This window comes from Odontesthes bonariensis, chromosome 19, assembly GCF_027942865.1.
Source record: "Odontesthes bonariensis isolate fOdoBon6 chromosome 19, fOdoBon6.hap1, whole genome shotgun sequence".
NCBI lineage: Eukaryota > Metazoa > Chordata > Actinopteri > Atheriniformes > Atherinopsidae > Odontesthes > Odontesthes bonariensis.
The window spans coordinates 21,015,231-21,041,200 of record NC_134524.1 but is presented as its reverse complement, the minus strand read 5'-3'; the positions used below and the strand labels follow the sequence as shown (position 1 = coordinate 21,041,200).

General features: G+C 44.0%; 2 protein-coding genes across 6 annotated transcripts in view; both read left to right on the top strand.

Annotated features, from left to right (window-relative positions):
* Positions 1–4,692: 4,692 nt before the first annotated feature.
* On the top strand, positions 4,693–5,956 carry nop10 (NOP10 ribonucleoprotein homolog (yeast)). The gene is made up of 2 exons (XM_075451027.1): positions 4,693–4,899; positions 5,549–5,956. The coding sequence occupies exons 1-2, from the start codon at positions 4,846–4,848 to the stop codon at positions 5,687–5,689; spliced, it is 195 nt and encodes a 64-aa protein (XP_075307142.1). The 5' UTR covers positions 4,693–4,845; the 3' UTR covers positions 5,690–5,956.
* A 1,530-nt stretch (positions 5,957–7,486) lies between these two features.
* Positions 7,487–25,970, top strand: part of slc12a6 (solute carrier family 12 member 6) — a 28,657-nt gene continuing 10,173 nt past the window's right edge. For 4 of the 5 annotated variants that reach the window (XM_075451614.1, XM_075451612.1, XM_075451613.1 and 1 more), the window contains exons 1-14: positions 7,487–7,646; positions 10,284–11,036; positions 15,930–16,024; positions 16,686–16,814; positions 18,285–18,431; positions 18,526–18,580; positions 21,312–21,442; positions 21,911–22,137; positions 22,233–22,357; positions 22,495–22,680; positions 23,589–23,753; positions 23,968–24,066; positions 24,360–24,417; positions 24,539–24,713. In XM_075451614.1, coding sequence (XP_075307729.1) covers positions 10,823–11,036; positions 15,930–16,024; positions 16,686–16,814; positions 18,285–18,431; positions 18,526–18,580; positions 21,312–21,442; positions 21,911–22,137; positions 22,233–22,357; positions 22,495–22,680; positions 23,589–23,753; positions 23,968–24,066; positions 24,360–24,417; positions 24,539–24,713 — 1,806 coding nt within the window. In that variant the 5' untranslated portion in view covers positions 7,487–7,646; positions 10,284–10,822. Of the gene's footprint in view, positions 7,647–10,283; positions 11,037–15,929; positions 16,025–16,685; positions 16,815–18,284; positions 18,432–18,525; positions 18,581–20,029; positions 20,097–21,311; positions 21,443–21,910; positions 22,138–22,232; positions 22,358–22,494; positions 22,681–23,588; positions 23,754–23,967; positions 24,067–24,359; positions 24,418–24,538; positions 24,714–25,970 lie in introns of those variants that run through there. The other variant, XM_075451615.1, reaches the window with a different exon arrangement.

Below are 25,970 nucleotides of genomic sequence, written 5' to 3'. Positions count from 1 at the left end.
GTCTTTCGTAACCATTACAAATGACACATATTGCACACTTGCAACAGTAAAACGCCACGAATGGGTCGGGTGCTGACTTGGAGAAGCCTGCATTCACCCCTCCCAGTCACCTTCAAAATGTGCTGCTATCAGGGGAGTTTGGATCAGATGACAGGATCCTTCCTGTCAAATCGATTAATGCAGGCTGGCTGCAACAGTTTTTGCAGACTCATATAAATGTCTAATTTTACAACGGAATGAGACGGTGGAGGCTCACTTAGACGGTCCCTCCAGTATCAAAACACACTTGCAGTGTCAGTCTGTGACGTATTCCTGGTAATTTACCACACGACCAGTTAAGATGGCAACCATGTGGAGGTACCAAATGGAAAAAGGCTCAGTTTTGAAGGACACCTTTGGTGGGAGGGTTCTAAGGTGCGAGCATAGGAGTCCAGGAGAGGAATCAAGCTTGTGCGAATTGGGAAAGGAGTCAAGGGGACAGTCTTACGGCATGCTGTCATCCAACAGAAACGATAAAACAAAGAGCTGAAAGTGCAATGGTGAACATTTACGGCGCTTAAACACTCGTTACCTCCTCCTGTTGTTGCCCCAGGTCAAAAATATCAATGGTGTCCGGGTCTGAGGAGAGGAGGGAGTTCAGCTGGTCAGTATTCAGGATCGACTCCACCTGACAGAAAGAAATGTGGATGAGTCACGTGGACACAGAGAAATAAAGTCCTACATTCCACCTGTATGATCCACACTAAATGGAGACATTTTACCAAGTGTGTACTATTTCCGTACCCTGCATGTGAACAGAATCTGTGGCCTTCAGCATGTGAAGGTGTACAAAAGGATCAATTAGTCTGAAATGATTAACAGAGGGTCTAACATCTACTGAAACATGATCACTTACAACGTTATCATGGGTGTTTTATTAACACTGCATCTCTTGTTAGTGAACCAACAATGGCATGTCGTCACTAATTACATGACAAGGCATTTGGATACCTGAGTCCTCATTAGCGAGCCCACAATTCCCATTATTCATTTAGAGTATTTTGCACTATTCTCATCATTTCGCTTTATTATCGTTGATCATTATTTCTTCTTCTACAGTGTGAAATATCGCAAATTGAATCAAGTATTCTGGAGGAATTTCCCTGAGTAAAGGGCAAGGGGGTGCAAGGCTAAATTGGACACCGGTGATCTTCAGTCCCTCAGGTTGCGTTCCACCAAAAACCATTCAACAATGGTTGATGTAGCTGCACAGGCAAAAGGTACTTGGAAAAAAAAATAAAATAAAATTTGACTTTGTCCAAAGGTGCCGTTAACTTCTCTGGACTAGGAGGCATCTGAGATGGACCGTCACACAATGGATAGGTGTATTGTGGACAGACCAATCAGTATTATTGGTCCAAAAGTCCAAAAGCAAGGCTCTATGGCGGTATGGCGTTGTATGAGTATCCTAATTATACACCAAGACGAGGGAAAAACACGTTCTGCGCACTTTACACAGACGTGTCTGTAGAAGAAGAGGTTTTCCTGTACTGGACTGACCAGCCTGCAGTCCTGACCCGTCCCCAGTAGAGATTGTTGGAGAATTCAGAGATTAAAAACAAGCTTGTATTGCACACCAAAAAAAAATCGAAATAGTTTCCCAGAGCCAGGCTATCCTTTGAGTATTTAGACAGGGAATGGCAAGATTACAAAGATAAAAGATTGATTGCCCCACCTTTTTGGGGAGATTTAACCTACTCTGTCCACCTTTACCTGGAAATCCTTTTCTTAACACTCTGCTTCACTGAAAATAAAGTGTTAGTGCGGAAAACTGTGACATGGTAATGCTACTGATAAACATACTTCTGTCATGAAGTCCTCATCGCTGCACAACTCATCCAGGTACTCCAGAAATGAGAAGTTTCCTGTTTCTCCTTTCTCCCTGATGTCACACTCGTCTTTTCCTGGAATCTGAGAGAGAGAGCGGGGGAAACAGGTGATGGCGAGTTAGTTTCACGCAACAAACACCAATTTACAAATCAGGAAAGGCGTCAATTCTGACAGTCTAAAGGTAAATCCGATGGTTTCTACTGCCTAGAGTTGGGAACCTCGGGACAGAGCGAGTCCATTATCGTCTTGTAGTCCGCGTAGGCCTCAAATGCGACGAGTTGTTCCTCCCAAGCAGGTGAAGATCCGGGAGAAACTTTGAATTCTGTTAGCTTGTGATCTGGCTGGTTTTCTTGGAGCTCGTGCACTCCGGGTGTGACAGTTCTCTGCTGTTCTCCTGTGATGAAAGACAGAAAGCATCAGACAGGCCGAGTACTTCAGAGTTCTTGCAGTGACTAAATACTGATGTTTAGCTTTAAGTCTGTGTTTAGTATGAGCACCGTTATTCTTCAACACCACCCGAACCCTCCTAGACCAGCTTTCTTGTCAATTATTTAAGCAGTTTTCAAGCTTCGAGTAACAAAGTGCCCAAAGATGTCATTTAAAATTGGTTCCTTAACCAAAAGGCCATGTGTCGTGTGTAGACACAATCAGTCTGTCATCCCTTAACCCATAAGAACCCGGACCCATTTCTACTTAGATGAAAATTAAGGGGGTCATAACACAGACTAAATAGACCACATAGAACAAATTTCTGACATTTTTTTCAAAATACCACCCCCCACTGTCAGAGATCTGTAATGTGACATATATGTCACATTGGGCGTTAATAAAATAGAATAGAAAAATACTTTATTCATTAGTTCAAATTCAAATTCAAATTAGTCAAGTAGCTCAAAAAATTATTAATATTTACAATGATTAAACAGGGCAAGCAAAAAAAAAAGCACATTCCCTCAGAACATGGTGGGGTTGGATTGAAAATGTGTGAAAAAGCAGCCAATGTCCAAACCAAAACCTTGAAAAGACATTCAGAAGTCTTGCAGAAGTATTGCTCAAGACCACTTTAAAAGATGAGAGGGAAGTCTGGCTACTTTTGCATACTAGTAATGTATGGCTGCACTTTTTGTAAGGTTTTCATCTCTGACCTTGTGTCTTGGCCTCCTCTCCGATTGTCTCTGACTCCAGCGTTACATTTCCATTCAACTGCTCGTTGTCTCTTGTCCTTGAATCCCTGTGGTCAAGAATACGCAGTTTGACTCAGTACCACATCAAGGATTCACCAATATAACAGAAAACGCAGGGGCTATCAAAAGTGGCGTTGATCCCTTACAGAGCTGGACTGCAGGTCTGATGGACAGGCACCGCCTGCGGGCACAAGCACCAGCGGGGATGAACTTTAGACTTGAGGAGCCATGGGTGAGGAGGTAAATATGCACAGGAGCAGACATCTGATGGGCTGCTGATGGGGGCCAGCATACAGGGACACCAACAAAACCCCTGACAAGGTGGGGAGGAGAGAGGACTCATATTCATCCAGCTGGAGTCATGAGGAGCACATGGGCTACACGGGAGTGATGGCATTCCAGGTTGGACACCAGCACCAGGAGGCGATGTGGTGTGGAAGCCATGGCAGAGGGGGCTCTGCTGGGCTTGGATGGGCTGAGTCGGGCTGTGGAGAACATGCTGCACCGATAGCTGGTCCCTTTGATCACAACACAGTCTGTTTCTGAATATTTCTGCAACTGTGGGCGGCTTCAGCAATGCAGGGTGAGACATTTTTATCTGATGAACCCCCAAAGGACAAAACGCTTCACTTTCGAAGATTTCGTAGCTCACTTGAGGGACATGTTTGTGATTATCTGGACCTTCCCATGGAGCGCATCTGCCAGCAGAAAATAGTGGCGAGAAATGAGGGCAGTGTAGGCCTCCTGGCTGAGAATAATCCGCTCTGTCATCTAGGATGATTTCAGGCGGAGAGGCCAACGCTGGATCCATCAGCTCTGTGGGTCTGTTGAATGAAGCTGTCAGAGGAAAGTGAGAATTCAAATAATACACAAGATGGGTGGATATCAGTGAGGGACTGAATATATCAGTTCCATAAATGACAAGATACTGAGTATACTTGCTGTGCATTAACACAGACATACAGTTGGTCGACCATTTAATTTTTTTAAATTGTACACACTTAATAACACTACTGTATAACAAACATTAGTGCTTATTCTGTGTTAGTACTGACTCAATGTGCCTGTACAGGAAGTATGCCAAATGGCAGTTCTTCAGTGTATTAGTTGTACCCATTAGTAGCAAATGACACATATCACAGTGTGATGAATTAAGTCTCATTGGCTTACCTTTCTTGTTTGTGATAATTATTGTTACGCCAATGCTGCAACATGCGTACTGTCATCACAGTTCAAAACAAAAATAAACACCATTCAGGTTTTTTTTTAAATTTGAAGCTTTATACCCGAACATTCCAAACTTGATATTACTTGAAAGTTACATCATTTGTAGTTAAAAAAAATTATTTTTCTTTTTTAAAAAAAATGTCGCAGCTACTTGAAGTTAATTCTCGTGTGTGCTCACAAAGTTATATGTTGTTGATGACAAACCGGTATTGTTGTTTTTTAAACAAAGCAGCACAAAACTCTCTGTATTTGGTGTATGTATTTGCTCTGATTAAAACAAATATTGAAGAGGTTGAAAGAAAAATAATATGACATACTTTTGATAACGTTCAATAGTGAATTGTGGGCGTTTGATATTTAAACTCAATTCCCCATGGTGCTGAGCGGCCTGCGTACTGAACCGGATATCCGCCCTGTTTTTCTAGCTAGGAGAAATTGCGCTACACGTGGGATTCCGTCGCGGAAAGAGTCTGTTGGCTTTAAAATTGTACGGTTTTTCGACCCAGTAAAGCCTAACTGTTTTTCATTTTCATCTCAAAAGCTTTGAAGTGAGCTTTTTGCCGTGATGTTTCTGCAGTTTTACTTAAATGAAAGCGGGGACCGAGTCTACACCCTGAAGGTAACGCTAACGTTGTGTTTACACCGTTTGAACGTGACGTTATAAACGTCTTTTGGCTCGTGGGGTTCATAATGTTAAACCTGAAACTGTTGTAGGATCGAAAACTAACTTGTACCAGTTAGTAATAGCAGGGGAAATAACGATTCCTGTTTATACAGTGAATAATTTTGATTAAGGTTTAAAAAAAAAATTGGCAAAAAAACACCCCTAGCATTTAATTTTTGATCAATTTTATGAGTTCTTATGAGTTGTTGGTTCCTTGGAAAATATGAATCTGTCTCCATACGTTATTGATGTGACGTCATTACTGCGAACTTTTATCGTATTATTAACACGATCATTACAATTAGAATTGTGGGGATTTAGTTGGATTTCGTCACACAAGGACTCACCAAAGAGGTTTGGAAATGACAAACCAACAACAGCAGCAACAAAACAGTACGATGTGTTATTTGTGCCAGAAGTAAATGCTCTAAAATTGTTTGTAACTTTATTAGAAAATATAATACCTCAAGCAGGTACAATGAAAGAATTGTTGCCCATAGATTTCTGAAGTATTTCAAAATGTACACGCGAGTGTATATTTGGTCTTTATATCATTATCCGACACCAACACTCAAATGACTCTTTCTGTGTTTGCCACCAACAGAAGGTGAGACCCGATGGACAGCCCACCACCTCGGCCCACCCGGCTCGTTTCTCCCCTGACGACAAGTTCTCCCGCCACCGGGTGCAGTTGAAGAAACGTTTCGGCCTTCTGCTCACCCAGCAGCCCAGGCCTATCATGTGAGAGAGCGGCGACCGGAGGCAGGAGAGGTGAAGGGATGGAAGGCGATCAGAGCAAGGGATGTGGGGATGGAGGTGAAGATGAGGCTGCAAAGAGAAGAGGAACACAATTCCTGACCTAAATTTAAGAGACTACTGGTGCGTTGGAACAGCTGTTAATTTACACAGTCTTGCATAACATTGTCTTTTTGGCATACATGAAAGTGTATTGCTGTGATTTTCTGTTTTTCTTTTCTTCTTAATGCTGAATAAATTTTGTTGATGGTTTGTATGCAGTTGTCCCTGTGTGTTTTAAAGTCCAGACTAAGTGACAGCCTATAAGGGGGGGAAATATTGAAAAACGTTAAAGATAAAATTTGGATACTTCCGTATGGGTCACAGTGGCCAAATGAATAGTTTTAAGAGCTGGTATTCGCATAAAGTCGCCTGTCAATCAAACAGCTCTTTTAGGAGGTGTTGCCCCGACAGGGAATGCTCTCCGTGAAAACCTCTGCTTTCTTTAGAGACTCGATAGTTTCATTATGTAACTTAGAGCTGATCTTTTAACTTTTTTGTGACACTGCACATGTTTTTTATATGTGTATATACACTAAATTGCCAAAAGTTTTCACTCACTCATCCACATATTTAAATTCAGGTGTTCCGATCACTTCCATGGCCACAGGTGTATAGATCCAAGCACCTCGGCATGCAGAATGCTTCCACTAACATTTGTGAAAGAATGGGTTGCAGTGAATTCCAGCATGGTGCCGTGATAGGATGCCACCTGTGCAACAAGTCCAGTCGTGAAATTTCCTCACTACTAAATATTCCACAGTCAACTGTCAGTGGTGTTATAACAAAGTGGAAGCGATTGGAAATGACGGGAACTCAGCCACGAAGTGTTAGGCCACGTAAAATGACAGAGCACGCAGCCACTGAACTCTAGAGCAGTGGAGGCGCGTTCTCTGGAGTGACGATTCACGCTTCTCCATCTGGCAATCTAATGGGCGAGTCTGGGTTTAGCGGTTGCCAGGAGAACGGTTACTTGTCTGCCAATATTAAAGTTTGGTGGAGGGGGGATCATGATGTGGGGTTGTTTTTCAGGAGCTGGGCTTGGCCCCTTAGTTCCAGGGAAAGGAACTCTGAATGCTTCAGCATACCAAGAGATTTTGGACAATTTCATGCTCCCAACTTTGTGGAAACAGTTTGAGGACGGCCCCTTCCTGTTCCAACATTACTGCACACAACTGCACAATCCAAGGTCCATAAGGACATGGATGAGCAAGTTTGGTGTGGAAGAACTTGACTGGCCTGCACAGAGTCCTGACCTCAACCCGATAGAACACCTTTTGGAATGAATTAGAGCGGATACTGCGAGTCAGGCCTTCTCGTCCAACATCAGTGTCTGACCCCACAAACGAGCTTCTGGAAGAATTATTAAAAATCCCCATAAACACACCTAAATCTTGTGAAAAGCTTGCCCAGAAGAGTTGAAGCTGTTATAGCTGCAAAGGGTGGGCCGACGTCATATTAAACCCTCTGGATTAAGAATGGGATGCCACTTAAATTCATATGAGTGTAAAGGCAGATGAGCGAATACTTTATATATATATATATATAGTATGTATGTATTTTTTTTAAATACATTTTTAATTGATTAATTAAGTTTTTAATTTTTTTTATACGTTTTGAAAAATTGACGAGAAGGTATGCCCTCTTTTTTAACTAATTAACGCTTCTGCTTGTCTGCCCGGACTACATTTCCTACACACCTTGTGGTCACCATCACGCATGCGCAGGCCGTTGCAGCGACGGCAAGTACATTAGGACTGGACACGCACGGTCGCATGTTTTTTGTTGGGTCGGGTTGGTAGGTGGAAAGTGCCGACAAAAATCCCGGGAGGGGAGCTAAGTGTTCTTGCATGCAACTGAAGACACTCGTGCTTTGGAGGGATTCTTTTAAAAAAAACTTGAGACAGGTATGAGTTGTACCAGTTTGGTTAGTAAAATGTATTATTTTCAGTTAGCAGAATTGACGCCGTACAGGTCTGACTGGAGGTCCGTGGAGTTGACAGTTTATCGGCGGCGTGGCTAGCTCCAGGGTAATGTTAGCTTCGGTTAGCTGTATCGTCTGGAGCGACCGTCCGAGTCCACCTCTTCCGATACTACCACAGTATGCCTGCTGCTACCTCAGCGGTAGCTCAGTGCTGCGCACCCTTTTCTCCCTAATGTGATGATAAAAGATAACCACTGATTTCTTAGAAAAGGCCAATTACACGCACAGTTTATCCTGAATTAAAGGCGCGAAGATTTTAACTGGTTTGTGTGCGTTAACGTCAACGTTCAAATTGCAGCTTCATACAGATGCCGCAGTCCTTTTGTTTTCATAATGCGATATAAGGCCAGGTTTGACACATTTCTTATACAAGCATTATTACCACTTCTGTATATATAATAACACTGGGATGTGGTTACCGACCGGTTCAAGCCAGAATTTTTATAGCTAGCTTAATTGGCTTAGAATGTCAACTATGTGGCGGTTTGCATGCGACCAACGTTATCATCATCATCAGGATCAGCTGAGCTTTTCTTGAGTTTATGGTCCGGGCTGATTAGATAATTGGTGTCCCATTTGATAGAAATTTGATGTTCTTGTCCCAACAGCATACAGTTTACATCCACACTACTTTGAATCAGAGTAAGACGGCACGGTCTCCTTAGTCTGATCTAAATCTAAATAATCATTGGATAATCCAATAATGATAACGTATGGGGGAATGAACCTTGATGTTTGGATGTCAAGTTTTAAATAAGCTCTCGATTGTACCTCTGTAGCAGCTTTCTGCTGGAAAAAAAGAAAAGTTTTTCAAATAAATGAACTCAGAATGTCTTTAAAACGTGAGAAAGGTGGCTCAAACAAAGAGGGAGGTGTTCAGATTGAACTGACATGTTTTTTTTAATTATTTTTTTAAAAGGTGCTTGACTAGTTCATGTGAATTCGGGGTAACTTATCATTAATGATCTTTGATCTGCAATATAGCAAGGAAGGTGTTGTTTTTTACTATTTCTGTGCAAATTAAATGGGAAATGGTGGCCAAAGTTGTGCAATGCTCGAAAAGGGAGGGGGAAAAAAATAAATAAATCAGAGCTCAATGGTCAAAAAGGAGAACAAAATATCCTGTTCCAAGTGGTCATGTCGTCACATCATTGCTTGGGGTTGAAGTTTATGCGGTTACTGTTTGCTCGATGCCTCTGCTAGTGTTTGTCGGTGGTTTTTATGGCATTTTAGCAGCAAATCCAGGAAAAAAAATCGCCACCTCCAAGTTGTCGGGGCGGTCCGTGGTTCGGGAGGTAGAGCAGGTTCCCATCCGTCCGAAGGTTAAGGGTTTCATTCCCGGCCTCTGCCGTCCACAATATAGTGGTTCTTGTGTGGGATTGTGCGCCCCACATTGCCTCTTGATGTGTGTGAAGGAGGGTAATGCACTGGATGTAAAGAATAAAAAGATGCTGGGGACTGTGGCTTGTTCTTTGAAAGGCTCAGGGTCGACAAGACTAGAAAAAGCAGCATGTAAATGCGGAATGTTTGCCATTTATCCTTTTTTTCACTCGGCCTCGAAGCGAAGCACCCTGGAAACAAGAATGAAATGAGAAAATCCTGACTAGTTGCTGTGGCTTTTCCAGTGAGTTTGCCAAATGAAGCTGGAAGTGTACGTAACGAACCGCGCGCTCTCTTCCCTCGGTGCCTCTTTATTTCTGTGTAACCCGGCCTCGTCGTCTCCCCCTCATCCACCTCTGGATTTTGAAGGACTAGACTGTGAGGCCGGCAACAACAACAAAAAAAAAAGCATGCCTTGCCTCTGCATGCAGGGGAGCCAGTATTCACCGGCACAACCGGTTGGAACCGCTCTCCTTTAATAATTAAATTAGAAGCCAAGTTGAAGGCAAGGAAAAACATTTAATTCTATCCAGCTGTCCTGTCACTTTCTCCCCAGGATGAGAAGTGTAAACTGGTCCACTTTAGAAGGACAACAGTGTACGTTTACACTGGTTATTGTTAGATAAATCTTCCATTTAAAAGAGCTGCCATGTTGTTTTAAAAGGATTTCACCCAGGACATAAACCATCTACAGCAAGACATTCATGTTTTTCATGTGATGTACATAAGAACACAAGTAGGTGGAAATGAAAAAATGTGTGGACATTTCATTGTGAGGCGAGACAGGGGTCGACCTGTGACAAACGAAGAAGCTTTTACCCCGCAGCTGGCGTCCCTTTAAGAGTGCATGAATATGTGGTATGAAATGACAAAGGGAGTATTGTGGAGCTGCTAAACTGAGTATTTTCACAAGTGCACATGATGCGGTGCTGTTTGGTGCTCACTGTTACATCCGACTACGAGACCTTCTGAACAGGGAGAAATCGGAATGCAGACAGTCTGTGTTGCATAGATGGAGCTTTGTGCAAATGTAGCGTTCTTTTATTCAATCCCACGGTGTACCGTTTTATTGAAATGAATTTTTGCAAACAAAATGAAATGGTTCTTCTTCATATCTTTTTTTTGTCTGTCTCTCTCTCTCCCTCTGGTTTCCTCCCGTCCTCTCCCTCACCCTAACCAGAGGCCTTCTAAAGCTGTGAAGGGCCTTTTTATCCCTCCAGGTGCTTGTCAGACACACTTTAGTTCCGTCTCTCGAGAACCAGCAGGTCCAAAGATGAGGTTAATGCAGGCTGTGCGTTTTTAAAGGTTTAATTTGAAATCACAAGAAGAGACAGCTTCTTATTGTCTCATGTGGCAGCTCAAAACTGTTTTGCTGCACATGTCTTTTGACAGAATTGAGCATCCTGTGCTGGCATCGCTCACAAAACAACAAAATTTCTATCTGAATCGGTAAATGTTTTGACTCTGGCACGAAGAGGGGCCTGTTGTACCGTCTCTTTCATATGCCTGGTGCACAGTAACCACTTTGCTTTAATGGAGAATTTCAGCAAAGAAAAAGGGAATTGTAGAGGCCGCTGTTACCTCAGCATCAACTGGGAGACAGTCTAGCTCGGCTCGGGTCAGCACGGCCCTGAAAGTTAGTCTGTGACTCCTCCTACCCCATCCCTTTTCTCCAGCATCCCACACAGCACCCCGATTAACTTTTCCAAGTGAGCTGCCATGGCATCGGTGCGCTTCACTGTGACGCCTACCAAGGCGGAGGACCTCCCGGGGATGTCCGACACGTCGCCTGACATCAGCTCTCGCTCGGGTGCCCGTGTGCGCTTCGGTTCCAGGGAGAGCGTCAATCGAAGTGACCCGCTCAGCGAGGCGTCCGCAGGAGGGACGAATACAGGAGGGGCTGACACGCCGGAGCACTTCGGCGTGGAACAAGGTGAAAAACTCTCTCGTACACACAGACATAACATGTTAATGCGTCTCTGGGTAACGTAAAGAAAAATCTCAGTGATGACACGCTTGCTTCACGCCAGCAGTTCAAATGTAAACAGATTTTCAAAAGTTTTAAACTACAGGTGTGGTAGGTAAGTGTGATGATTATGTTCCTCTTGGAGGCATCACTGAGGGATAAAGTCTTTGGTCCGGACATTAAATGAGCATTGAGTTGTTGTTTTTTTTGTTTTTTTTGGTGGGTTTTTTCCAGACACCTGTTGCCATTTGAAGCTCTTGGCACCTTTAAATCTTCAGAGATCACCAGGAATGGGTTGCCGTGTTTTGTTTTTGTTTCTTAGCAACAACTCAGCTGAAGATGTCCCACAGCAGCAACCGTTGACACGGGTGAACTTTCTGAGTTGACAACATGGACAGGAACTCACAGCCTACAGTTGAACATCCCAGTGACATGTCTGGGATTCCATCATCTGTTGTTAACACGTGTCACAATCCCTCCTTTACTGTTAACTCCTTCTGCTTCTATGATATGAAAGCTGGGTTGAGAGGAGTTAGAATTGTTCCCAAAGTCATGTCTTGGTGAAACGGATAACATAGCTCCACGCCATCCCATTTTATCTGCCAGTGATCTCACATTTCCAAGAATGATCAAGGGAAGAAATTATTTAATAATTGTCCTCCTTGCTCTCCAGTTTCCTCCTGCCTTAAAGCTGCAGTCTGCAACTCTTTTTCAAGCATAATGCCTGCAACTGTCTGGGGATTCTGAAAGTAGTACATTAAATACCCCAATACAAAAAAAAAAAGAGTTCTCTAGGTCCCCCAGTGTTTCCCGCAGCGCATTATAGTCAAGGCGGCCGCCTTAGCACACTCGCACTGCCGCCTTGCCAACGTTCGCAAAAAAAAAAAATATATATATATATATTTTTTTTTTTTTAAACCGAAGTAATAATGCTTCCAAGTAACCCCCCCGGCCCATTCCAAGTACCCCCCCCGGCCAACGACTCACCACCTTGACTAAACAATTTCCTGCGGGAAACACTGTCCCCTATATGTCCCGCTAGGTCCCTCCAAAGCCAGCAGGTTTGTTTACAAAATTGCAGACCGGACCGGTAAAAGGTAACCAATCAGGTTACGAGCTGGGCTCTGCTGCCTGTCAATCACCGATTGTGCACGCGCGATACAAGGTAGGCTCGTCCCCACGCTTATTTATCTAGACTATTGAACTTCATTACGGGCTAGTCTACTTACTGTGTCTTCCATGATCGCAAATGACAGGTGAGTTGATGAATGAGGAGTCGTGTACGCGCATCTGGCGTGCACGTAGACGTGCACGAGTTCTCATGTGTTTTGATGGGGCGGGACAGGAAGTTGAATAACTTTTTATTTTTCAGTTAAAAAATAAACATTTCTTGCATTTTGCGACTACGGAGGTCACCGTTTTCAACTTCAAGCGTTCTGATAGATCATGTAAACTCTTGAAATGCCAAAAAGTAGGACTTTACGTATGACAACAACAAATCCTGCAGACTGCAGCTTTAAATCTTAAATGTCTTCTCTTCTACTGATCTGGAATTGGAATTGGAAAGCTCAGTTAGCTCCTCCCAAATGCAAATAGCTTCCTTTTTGTCATGGTTATGCATTAAAACAGACTTTTAACTGTTGCCAGAATTATTAGCCGGAATCACAGCAACAGCAGCACAGCGTCCAAACCAGCGCATTGGGAAAGCAAGTTAGAGGATCTTAGAATATAGAAAGACTAAGTATATGCAGAGCTACTGCAGCAGGCTGCCCCAAGCAAAGAGCCATTCTAGAACAACAAAAAAACATGAATACGTGATGCGGTTTAATTTCTGATGAGGCTTCAGTGAACAGTAGGTGGATCAACTGAAGGTCCAGATGCATCTCAGGTGCTGCGTCAGGTCTTTGCTGGATGTTTTTCTGTTTCCTAAAGACACGACTTTCAGATGCTGTCCATTTGCTGATGTGACAGTATTGAGAATCTGGCATTGAAAGCCACTTCTTTTATGGAATCAAAATCCAGACACACATGTAGGGCTGTTCATTAGTCAGGCGTAACAGAGAAATATGAGCGTCCAGAGCAGAACCGGCGAGTTATGCTTTGCTTGAATGTAGGTGCTTCACTGGAACAGTTATCAGTTGTGCTGGCTCAGGGTTTTCTAATCAGTTGAGTGTGTTATCATATGTTGATGCCTGCCCGCTTATATTTCTGTGTCTGTACAACAAATTCCCAGGAATGAAAATATGTAAGTTCCCATTTGACAGGCTGACAGCGCGTCAAAAATGTCGGTTTAATGGGAACTAAAGGGAGAAGTGCTGGTTTAGAGTATTTCTGATGCATTGATGCAGCTGGAAAGTGCACTTTAAATATGCGGCTCTCTGGGTCATGAAATTCTCGGATTTGTTTTCAAAGTCGGAGTCCTAGTGTCCGCGATTCCTCAGAAGCTTTTCTGCAAAACGAGCAACAGCTCAACTTCTCCATTATTGCAGTGAACAGATGCTGACGAAGGTGTTGTTCTGAGCGGCCCCCACAGCTGTTCTCTTCCCACCTACAGAGCAGATGCAGTGATTCACTGCTTTAGGTGATGGAAGCTGACAGCAGAAACCTTTTCTCATGGACTTAGATTCAACAGGTGCAGATGAATTGCCAGTTAATATCGTTTAAGATGCGACTGCCTGAGAGGAAACGGAGGAAAGAGGTTGGTAGTTGCCTTTTGACTAATTTAATTGTGCAGTTGTCATGTAGAGTGCAATAATCCACTTTCTGAAAGTATGGCTGTGTGGGTTCACGGGTTCAAAGGAGCTGTAAGTATGGAGAGCTGTAACTGTATTAGCCGCACTGATCCTCTTAAGCAGTCGCATAGTAGTAAGAATGCCCCACGTTCTTTAATAGCTTTCCATAAATAGAAATGGAGACGGTAAATCCGATTGAGTTTCATTCAGGCTGTTGTGGCGCAGTAGTTGTCTTTCCAGCCTGTCCATACCACACCCCCACCCCCTGAAGATGTGATCCATACTTTTTTACACCCATAAAGTTCCATTCTGAAGCTGTCGTGCATAAAACTCTCAGTCTGATACATCCGGTCCGGCAGCTTTCTGCTTCGCCGCTTCTGCACACAGATGCAGCAGCACCCACTCACGCGGCGCTCAGGTGTGGCCGCCTTGGGTTGAGGACTCCCGTTTGTCAGCTCACGCCTAGACAGAACAGCTGTGTTCCCTCGGGTTAAGCGAGGTGGGAATATTTTTCGTTCAGCAGCTGAGACACAGAGACAACAACAGTGGGAACTGTTGCCAAACTGACTGTGGGCTTCTGATAAGAGTTTTGCTCATGCCAGTATTGATATTTAAAGAATCATACGGTTGAGATTTGCTCCAGACTTTCTCTGTGTTTATCACACGTGTCTGTTGACCGTGTTGCTGTGAGTTGCGCAACGCTGTGGTTCATTGGCCCTGTGTTCTAACCTGTCTGGCCTGGACGGCTTTCAGATTTTTCTCTCACTGCGAAAAAGATAAAACACACTTCTGTATTGCTTCTTGAAAGTTCAGGCCCTTAAAGAATACGTTTTTTATTTCTGCACGAATAAGCGAGTATATGAACATATGTGGAAACGGCACGTTTTCTTCACAACATACTATGAGCCTTCCGCTTTAAACATAGCACTGGTTTATGATGAAACAGTCTCTCTGCAGGTGAATTAATCACTAACCTTCACTGCCAATGCTTAATGTTTGAAAAAAAAAAGAATATAAAAAGCATTAACCGATGAACCACACACATATGAATGTGTTTGTCGTAGAATGTCCAAAAAAATGAGGAAATGTTGTCTGCAAGTGAGCTGTACTCTACAAAAAGCTGTTAAACGTGCAAAGAAGTCCTAAAACTGTCAAATCTTTTAAAATTGCTATTTTGGAGCCGTGTAAGAGGTAAAGTCTTGGAATGTTTTCTTAAGGAGTCATCAAGATTCCCTTGACCTTTGACCAGCTCTCCAGTAACTAACAAATAAAGCGCTAACGTGACGACAGTCGTGTTATCGGACAACAGCACTCGTGAACTCTGTGAATCTTGACCGCCCCGTTCGGCGGGTTGAGTTACCCGGGGAGATCCCACAGCTCAGCGTGTGGACACGCTTGTTTTCATGCTCTGAAACACGTGTCCTTATCAGCTTGGTTTTTCCCACCGTGCCAGCATGCTGTTCAGCTGCTGAATATTAACCCGGCAAGGGGTTTTTTCCACGGTGTGGAGTCTGTTTCACCCCCACTATCTTTGGCCAAGTGAACCCAAGGACTCAGCAGGTTGGGAAGTTACCACCCACCAGCCAGTTTTAACCCTTTGTTTCAGAGACCCCCCCCCCCCCCCCGATCACATTTTGCACTAACCGTTGGACCAGCGTTTACTTGTTGGTTGAAGCTAAGACAAAGGCTTTGTCTTCTGCATGGATACACTTCAAAATGAAACCTTCATTCATCAAAGGAAATGTTTATAGTGCTGAACGCACAGAATGGCGTCTTTCTTCCTCATTTCCCGAGACTCGTGCTCGGCGTCGGTCTGAAGTCATGTCGGATTGTCTGCATTTAGAGCCGTAGGGACTTTGCTGCCGTTGGCGTGGGGAAGCAGGAAGGGAAGTGATGTTGCTGACTTAGGTGCTGCTGACGCAATGATCTGTGCTGACTAAGCCAGAGCCGAACTGGTGACATGGTGGCGGGTTTTTATCAGGCCGCGCGTGTGTCTGTATGTGATTAATAGTGAAAATGTGTGCCAACCCTTCCAGGTCACGATGACGGCGATGACGATGTCCCCATCAGTCTTTGCTGTTGTTGCTCTCTTTCTTGCCTTTTGATCTCTTTTTTTCGTTCCCTGCAGGTGATGGAAATTCTAAAATCTCCAGCGTATACATCAACAACACCCATGGGATGGATGACGATGACTTCTACGACAGAAACTTGGCCTTGTTTGAGGTGCGAAAGGATTTGCCGTCCAAGCACATTTCAGTCACGTAGTTTGCATTCTGCAGACTCTGTCTTGTGATCATATTTGCTGAAATTGCTTATATGTTCACTGTTACTGTTCTTTAAGGCAACATTATAAAACCTAATGCTGTCTGTTTTTTTTTTTTTTTTTTTTTGCCAAATTGTCTGTGCCAAAAATAAGCAGCTCTAGGCTTGTGGGTGCAGCTAATTTCAGCTTTGAGTGTAGATTGCAAAGTTCTCTGGTAATAGCTCCGTTTTCTCCCCCACCTCTTTATCGAGTAGCTGTTTGGTTCTTTGTCTTCTCAGTTTCCTCTTCTTTTACCTCCTCCGTTGCCTCTTTCTGGCTGTCAGCCCTCTGACACCCACTTATTCTCGGCTTTTTATGCCTTCTCTGCCTTTAGGTCTTTTCCTGTCCCCTGTTTGTGCTCTTTATCTTCTTTCTGTTCTTCCTGTCTGTTCCTTTCTGTGTTCCTGTGACACCATCTGACCATCTTCCTTCCTTCCTCCTTCTCGGCAGTTTCTTTTGCCTGCCGTGCGCCTCTGGTTTTCCTTGATGCTTTCCCAACTTGCTACAGCCCTGAACAATCATCCAACCCCCCCCCTCTCTTCTCACTCTGTTATCTCCCCACTTCCTTCCTTGAACCAACAGGAGGAGATGGACACCCGACCAAAGGTGTCGTCTCTTCTCAGCCGCCTGGCCAACTACACCAACCTGACGCAGGGGGCCAAAGAGCACGAGGAGGCTGAGAACATCGGTGAGAAGAAGAAAGCCAGAAAGGTGTGCACGACTGCGTTTTTTTCCCCCCAAATATCCAAATCCTAAAACGTGTGCAGTAAAAAAAAACGCATTTAGAATAGCAGAAGCTCCCTAAAACGCACAAAAAGCAGAATATTTGGTTAGAATAAGGAGATATTCAGTTAGTCTATGACCCCAAATGTACTTTGACCTGTTCTGCTTTCTGTAATCATAACCGAGATGATATAATGGTGGTGCAACAGTTGCAGAGTTGAAATGATCTTTAATCACAGCAAGAAATGACTTTGACTTGATGAACATCGTGCAGGACGTGACTGAGATGACATGAAAGACTACAGAGAGGAAATCACAGCGGCTCTCCTTTTAGAAAGACGCGCATCTGCTCGTCAATCAGCGATCATTGAGTTCCTGTCTAGACGAATCATATCTGCAGCTCAGAGGACGTTAGGATGTGACCCCGGTGTGCACCGCAGCGCTCGCTGATATGGCGCCTACAGGCCCAGATAAGACCGTCTGTTGTGGTGGTTGAGAGTAATTCAGCCTCTCCACCCTGCTCTGCTTGTGCACCCGCTGACGCATTCGCCAGCAGACGGCAGAGCGAGTAAAAACCCAAACAGTTTTAATCTCCCCCTTCTGGCCCCACAATGTGTTCAGTGTAAGCACAACCGTGCGTCTTGGGCATCGTGGAGTGACTCCCACAGGGTACCTGCTTCCAAGGGATTAATTTGTGGCTGAGCCTAAAAAATAAATAAATAAATAGATAAATAAAAAACAGCCAAACAGGGTTAGAAATGTATGAAATGCACATCTGCAGCTACTGTAGGCTAACATCCCAGATTCCCTTCACACTGCAGTATAACCTCTGCTTCTCGGAGTGTGAATTATGTGTGCTTTTGTTTCTTTTATATTTTGAACAAGGTAAACAGGATTCTATCCTGTAGGAAACATTGGGAATCACTGCCTTGGAGTCTGTAATATGTACTTTGTTACTCTTTGGCCATAAGACTGCTTAACGCACATCCACCACCACCACCACCACCCCCCAATGGACATGGACAGTACTCGCACATCTGTATTTTACATTGTACCTGGGGTCGAACTACACACTTCTGTTTGTGCAATTCCCGTAAGGCTGAGTGCAATATTTAGCAATATTTCTGCACTAAGGGCATTTTATTTATTTTCATATTTTTTTATTCCGAGTGCTGGCACATAGCACTTCCATACCTATTTATATTGTATAGCTTTCAAAAATTTTTGCGCTGTTGACTGGAAGCCAAGTAACGACATTTCGTTGTCAAGACTCACCTGTGTTTTTTTTTTTTTTTGTGCAATGACAATAAAGAAAGTCTAAGTCTTTGTTTAAAAAAAAAAAGAGGGAGCTTGAATACACATGTGTAGATCATCAGAATCTCCAGACTTCAAATGGAAAACGGGAATGTACCGTGTTTTTTGTTGGTATAATAAGTTGTGCTCTGTTCCCCTCTCCAGTCGCCACAAATGGGGACGTTCATGGGCGTCTACCTGCCTTGCCTGCAGAACATCTTCGGGGTCATCCTGTTCCTGCGCCTGACCTGGGTGGTGGGAACTGCCGGGGTGCTGCAGGCCCTCTGCATCGTCTTCATCTGCTGCTGCTGCGTGAGTGTTGGCGTGTCGGCAGACGGGGCACCATGCCGCAGGAAATGAAAGCTCTCTAAACACGGCTGCTTGTGTGCCTGTCTCTTCTTTCCAGACAATGTTGACTGCAATATCGATGAGTGCAATCGCCACTAATGGAGTTGTGCCAGGTATTGCTCCATCTCTACACCTGTCCTCAACATTCTCTCCATACATGTGGATTAAGGCTGGGGGGCGATGTGGCCAAAAAAAGTAGATCTCTAGGTAGAATCGGTAGTATGTGATATATGCATGTTATTTTCTGCCGCTATTTGCCGTCATGATGTCGATAATAGCACCACAGATTTGTAACTATTTGCGTTCCGCCTAATGTTGAGTAGTGTCAGTTATTCTCACAATAAGGACATTTACATGACACCAGAAACAAAGCAACACTGGACCTTAGAAATGCACGTTAGTGCTACCAATATCGTACTAAATTAAGCGTCTCAAAACTGGACTAACACACCCCAGATGGGGTTGGAATCTGCATGTTTACTCTCAGTTAAACTCAAAAGGAAAACTCAGCCCGTTAAGGACTACATGTTACGTTGAAGTTGACATGCACGCATTTCAAGTAACTTAAAGGCAAACGTGTGTGCATTGAATTAGGCTCTATTTGCGTGTTTGATGATCTATCACAGAGAAGGTTTTAGATGCAGTAGAATGTCTTGAATGTGTTCTCACACGTCAGACATACCTGGGTGGACGATTGAGACTGAAGTGGCGCCCGCTAAAGGCGCACGCTGACCACGTTTTAGCGATGAAGTCGCCTTCGACGACGTCTGTGCTTGGTCCATATCTGTGCACATCAGAGCCAGGCTGCTGCTCCGCAGAGGAGGGGAGAGAGCTCTGGTTAAAGCAACTTGTGTGCAGTTGTACTGTCACAAATGTGCTCAGTGGCACACGGCACCAATTTCTGCCACCGACCTGTTTTAGCTGCAGAATCTCATAACAGCAGTAAAGATTTCCCCCACTATTCACATATTTATTTCAGTTTCTAAAACTGGAACTAAGTAAGCGGTTCGGGCATTGCTCTACGCTTACCCACAGTTGATTTGCATGCACGGCGTGACTTGCGCCTTAATAAAGTCCAGATTTATTTCTTTTTTTTTTATGCAAGCACACCAGAAAGCGTGTAGGGAGCGACAGCCTCTGCTGCCCCGCTTCTTCCTCACCGTCGAGCTTTTGGCTCCGTGTGAGCGAATCTGCGCACGTCGTCTCATTGGCCGCACGATGCACACCCAGCAGACGGCTGGATTCCTTTTTCATGTAATACCCGACGTTCTGAAACGCAGCCCGTGCATACAAAGGGCGAGGACGTACAGGGGTTCAGTTTGGGACATTCCAGTCGCTGTCTTATTTCTCAGATGATCCACATTTTTATGGTGACCATTTTGAGTTTACCCAGCCGAATCCCTCCCAGTTTCCCCATCTCATCTTCCAGCTGTAGCAGCACTGATGAAGTACATGTTTTTTTTATTTATTTATTTTTTCTAACCACTGTTATTTCTGTTTGTCCTGTCTCTCCCTCTGTCTGCCTCCTCCTCTCTGCATGTTCACACATTTAAAAAACCCAGGATGTTTATCTGCCATTGACCTTACCTTTCACAGCAATGTGTATAGATGGATATCACAAATGTGAAAGTAGCGTGATTTACTTATTTACTTATTTTTTTCACCCATTTTTCTTTTGCCTCTAGCATGTAACATTTCGAAAAATTAAATGTAGACCGAGCGGCCGCTGTAACATAGAAAATGACTGTCTAACATGTGCTTTAGCAGCTGGCATTTCATTCCACGCTTTCTTGTTTCTCACCCGAGCAGCTTCTGGCTCTCGTGCTCTCACCATCTTGTCTCAGATGGTGGTGAATATTTTTATGTATGTGGTCTACTGTGGGCGGTGGAAAGAAAGGGGAAAAAAAACGGAAAAAGGGTTTGGTTTCTGAAATGCAGCGGAGCACTGGAGATGGTTCAGCAGGTCACTGACGGAAACCAGTTGGATCTCTTCTTTAAAGTCGATGTCGCAGCTTTAGCGCACCGCTGTGTTAAGTGGCTGGCTCAGGATTGGAGCTACATTTAAACCCACAATGTGACATTCTTGTGCGCATTCAAATGCTTGGACGAGTGGTTGCATTTTGGAAACCAAACACTGGACTCTGAGCTTTCAGTCGGTTTAAAAAAAAAAAAAAAAAAAAAGAAAGTCCTAATATGCCAGTCCCTCACGTACTTTGTTTTCTCACCATTTCACATTGTATCGGCAAAGTGTGAACGCTGTTTTGGGTCTGCTCACTGCTGGTTGTGTCTGAGCAAAGACCTAATTTCAGAAACAATGATTTGACAATAGTATAGTTTTCCATTGTCTTGCACGTCTTCCACGCAGCCAGCGGGATGGGGGACGTCGTCTTTCTTTATCCCCAGCTCGCTCGCTACTTTTGTAACGGCAGTGGCAGAAAAGCACTGTCACGCGTGGACAAGTCAAAGACAAAAAAAAAACCAAACAGCTGTCATGTGCCATTTGCTGATACCGTTTGAGAAAAGTCGTGCTCCATCTTCTTACTTCAGCGTGTCATGTAGAAGATTGCTTACTTCTACAAGCATAGGATGAGTTCTCTCATCAGCTGTCCTCTTCTCCCTCCCTTTACCTCCCGATATCATAATGTTACTAACCATCCATCCCCCTCTCTCTGTCTTTTTTATGTCCCGTCGGCTCTCACCATCTTTTTACAATCTGTTTCTCCCTCTTCTACTGTCAAATTGTTCTCTTTTCTTCTCTCCCTCTGCACCTCCACTTCCTCCATCCCTTGTGAACCACCTTCCCTCCTCTTTCTCTGTCCCCCCCTCCTCCCCTTCCCTCTCCAGCGGGAGGCTCCTACTTCATGATCAGTCGCTCTCTGGGCCCAGAGTTTGGGGGAGCAGTGGGTCTTTGTTTCTACTTGGGAACCACCTTCGCTGGAGCCATGTACATCCTGGGAGCCATTGAGATCTTTTTGGTAAGCTCCCGCTTTGTTGGTTTGGCCAACGCGGCCATCTTGGACTTCAATCACTGTCCACCTTTTTGTTGTTGTTTTAATTCCCAACCGCAAAAAGAGCTTTTGATATTTTTATCATAGAAATTTGTGTTTCCTGCCATTTCAATAAAGTTAGGCGGGATCTTTTGGAAGAGTTATCAAGAAACTAGTCATAGATTTAATAAACAGTCATTCAGCATTAGAATACCAGGCAGAAAAATGTTAGACTGCCCTCAAATCTAATATTGCCCCAAAACAAGCCTAATCATTGCAGCGTTGCCCACAATAGTCTGAAACCCGCTCAGGAATTTAGATAACTCACTTTTAGTGAGTAATTTTAAGCCTTGTCATGAGTTTGATGCACTTAGATGATTAGATACTCTGCTTTAGATGAGCAGTAATAGTCGTGGTTTCATCTTTTGCCTGTTTTCACTCTCCTTTCTCTTCCAGCTGTACATCGTCCCTGAAGCGGCCATTTTCACAGACGGCGGGGCGGCCATGTTGAACAACATGAGGGTGTACGGCAGCATCTGTCTCCTCCTGATGTCCTTGCTGGTCTTTGTGGGCGTGAAGTACGTGAACAAGCTGGCATCCATCTTCTTGGCCTGCGTCATCGTCTCCATCGTTTCCATCTACGCTGGCGGGCTGGTCTCTGCCTTCCACAAGCCGCATTTTCCGTAAGTGTAGATCACACATGTCCAAAGATCATCCAAAAGTCTCAGTTCTGATCGTCTGCTGTGTTTTTTTTTCTTTTTTTTTCTGTCTTTTGCAGTGTGTGTATGCTGGGAAATAGAACTATCAACAGCCATAGTGTTGATAACCAGTGTCAGAAAACGTTTCTGCAGGCCATCAAAGAAACAGAAGAGAGATTTGAGGGCAATGTCACGGTGAACTACGGTGGGTTGTTTTTTTGTTTTTGTTTTTTTTTTACTGTCAGAAACCAGGAGACTGTTCCTGTCAAGTCACACGTCGGACTTTCATTTGTTGAGTTTTTTTTTTTTTTTTTTCCTAACAAACACGATTCCACCCATTAGAAAACGGCACAGTGGAGCCCACCATTATCCCAACCTTCGCCCCCGCCGCGCTGGAGAAGCCCACCTCGCTTTGGGTGGCTTTCTGCCACTCCAAAGAACTCAACGCCACCTGCGACGCATACTTCACCGCCAACAATTTCACTGAGATTCACGGGATCCCTGGTCTGGCCAGTGGGATAATTTCAGGTAGAGTTGATTGTGAGTTGCTGTTTTCCAGTCGTTTTATCTCAGCTGTAATAATGGCTGGTGGTTAGGACACAGTGAGGACACAGTGAGGACACAGTGAGGACACAGTGAGGACACAGTGAGGACACAGTGAGGACACAGTGAGGACACAGTGAGGACACAGTGAGGACACAGTGAGGACTGGTTATGTTAGAGTCCTTCTCTGCGTACTGAATACACATTCAACACTTCGACCTGTCGGAAGTTCCCAGACCTATTGATGATGGTTTTATGTTCCTTTGCAAAGGTTTACGGGAAGGAACTGTCATTCATTACATCTGCGCTCCTTAGTCTGGGACTGGTACAAATGTCCTGAAAGGTTGGCTCCACCGCACAAATGCAAGGGATTGATTTCCCTAACTTTTTGAAAATGACACCTTGTGATTACAAACATTTTAATAAGGTAAAAAAAAAAGTTTTCAGATCATCATAGTTGATCTGAAATATTTGAGCGGTGCCAGTTTTGATATGAACACAAAACACTTTACATTGTTTGATTTTGGGATATGTGCCGATAGTGTGCCTCCCTCTCCTCACTCGTATACATAAAAAAAAAAAAGATGAATGCAGTGCTTGTTCTGCCTCTGCTTTGGCAAATGTTGAGTTCTAGCTGGAAATAAAAGCAGTCAGCTTGCTTGCAGCCTGCTCTGAGCGCTGTGACAGAGGAGCCGAGTGTCGAGTTGTTGCTCCGGTTGAGTTCAGGAAGGCTTTAAACCATCGGCACCGAGGTTGTTCCCCACCTCTCACACCCCTGTCAGGTGGGATGTGCTTCAGGCTGCCAGCAAACCCCTGAAGGATGCGTGGGTGTAGCTTACAGATAAATGCATACTCCCATTAACAGGCTCTTGCTGACTCTCTTCACCTGATAGAGAATCTGTGGAGCTCCTATCTCAGCAAAGGGGACGTGCTGGAGAAAGGCTCCCTCAACTCCTCTCAGGTGGCACAGCCGGTGCCCGGTGATAACCCGTACGTGTTTGCTGACATCGCCACCTCCTTCACACTGCTGGTGGGCATCTTCTTCCCCTCTGTAACAGGTACAGACTTGTCCTGGTCTTCTTTAAATGCAAATCCTCTAATTTTAAAGGGCGACTGACAGAGGCATATTATCGCTCTCTCTACGATGTTTTTTCTTAATTCTGTAAAGTATGATGTACTCAAAGCTATTTTGCACAAGTAGTAATGCTGCAAAGTTTCGGGATGACATTATTCTATTCTTCCTCCCTCTAACGATTGTCTTCTCTCCCACAGGAATAATGGCCGGCTCCAACAGGTCGGGAGATTTAAAAGACGCTCAGCGCTCCATCCCCATCGGAACCATCCTCGCCATCCTCACCACCTCCCTCATCTGTATCCTTGACATAATTTCATTTCCCAGCAGGATGATTGGAAATAAAACACCGCTTGCCAATGTGCAACACATTTGTGTTCATGGCTACCTTTTTTTAAAGAAAAACAAACAAAAAAAAAACCCTTCCGTCAGCTGAACAATACTTTTAGCCCAAATCCAGTTTCCAATTTTTTTTTTTATTTTTTTATTATCAGGCATTTTTTTATCTATTATTATCCAGGCTGCTGCTTTTTCTCATCATAGTGTTGCCTCTTTATTTCATGATTTGTTTTCCTGAGTGCTGTCCCTCCAGACCTGAGCAGCGTTGTGTTGTTTGGTGCCTGCATCGAAGGGGTTGTCCTCAGAGACAAGTCAGTACATCTCTGTCTCTGTCTGTGTCTGTGTTTGTGTGGACCAGAGGGAGACAGGTTTTACTCAGTGGTCTCATTTAAAACGAGCTAAAAGCTTGAAAATGGATTATTTCCTCTGTAGGTTTGGAGATTCAGTGAAAGGCAACCTCGTGGTTGGGACACTGGCTTGGCCTACTCCCTGGGTCATTGTGATCGGCTCCTTCTTCTCAACATGCGGTGCAGGCCTGCAGTCGCTGACCGGTGCGCCCCGTCTCCTGCAGGCCATCGCCAAGGACAACATCATCCCCTTCCTCCGGGTTAGAGACACAGAAATTTCTCTTTAAAATGGGGGACAAGCTTTGAGGAATTGCCCCTGTTGAGCCTCACAAATACATCTTCTTACTTCTGTGTTCTACAGCAGATTGTTCTGTGTAGATTTAACTCAAGGATACAAGGTCAAACCCTTCTATATATCGGTCACAATGAGCTTATGAGATAAAAAAAAAAAAAAAAAGTCTGATCATTTTATGCCAGAATTGGTTTTAGTTATTGCTATTGGTGCCTTTTAACCACCTCTTTGTGCTGCAGATCTGAAAAACTGCCTCCTTCAAGGTCAAAAAACCAAAATGCCCCCACGCTATGGCTTTATAGTAACATCAAAGTCACTAAAGCGTAACTCGATGAATTGAATATTAGAAGATGGTGCCCGTAAATCCGATGGCAGAGGACAATGTGGAAATAGTTACTGCTCCGCTAGTTTTATCCTGCCTTACTCACCCAGATGATTGGAGATTCTTCAGAAAAACCAGCACAATGTTCGCAGTCGGCTCAAATAATTGTGAACAAACGATTATGTAATCATTGTGACATGCCTGTGTTTGCTTTGATTTGCAGGGTATTTGTTTTATTCAAGGGTTTTTTATAGTGATGCTCCGATCGATCGGCTGCCGATCATGATCGACCAATAATGCCCAAAAATAGCCTGATCGGCGATCGGAAAAATATGCCAATCAAAAAACCGATCACGTGACGTAAATTACTAGCAACCACTTTCTAATGTGGTACGTGACCGAACAGGCAAAACCTCTACAGTGCATCTCGACAACATGACCTCTCCTGTCTGGAATTTCTTCAAAGTGTGTCAGAAAGATGTGAAACTTCCTGCGGTCACGCCATCTGCGCTTCGGAGAGGCACGGTTGCGCTAGCTACACTGGAAAATCGAGTGCCCGTTTACATCGTGTCGTACGGTAAAGCGTGAGCGGATTTATGGTGCATTCAAGTGCACCCCGTAAACTCAGAAATCTATATCGAAGTTGATGTTTCTTTTGTTGGAATACATACACCTGTCATTACTTGGTTGTTTTTTTTACTACATTCTTTTTAATGATTTAAAACAAAATGATAGAACAAAATTATTGAAGCATATTCAGAATCAAACTCATTTCTGCATAGTCAGATTTGAAAACTTCATTTAGAACCAAATCAAAATGTTCTCTGCCGACTCTGCAGATTCATGTTCTACATGTCCCCAGCTACCTCTGACGGTTTAATTTCTATAAATGGTGCACTCTCT

What these genes read in the sequence shown, in the direction of transcription:
- nop10 (XM_075451027.1), top strand. Translation starts at nt 4,846, where the DNA reads ATGTTTCTGCAGTTTTACTTAAATGAAAGCGGGGACCGAGTCTACACC. An exon ending in ACCGAGTCTACACCCTGAAG is followed by an intron (nt 4,900 to 5,548) that starts GTAACGCTAACG and finishes TGCCACCAACAG; the next exon opens with AAGGTGAGACCCGATGGACA.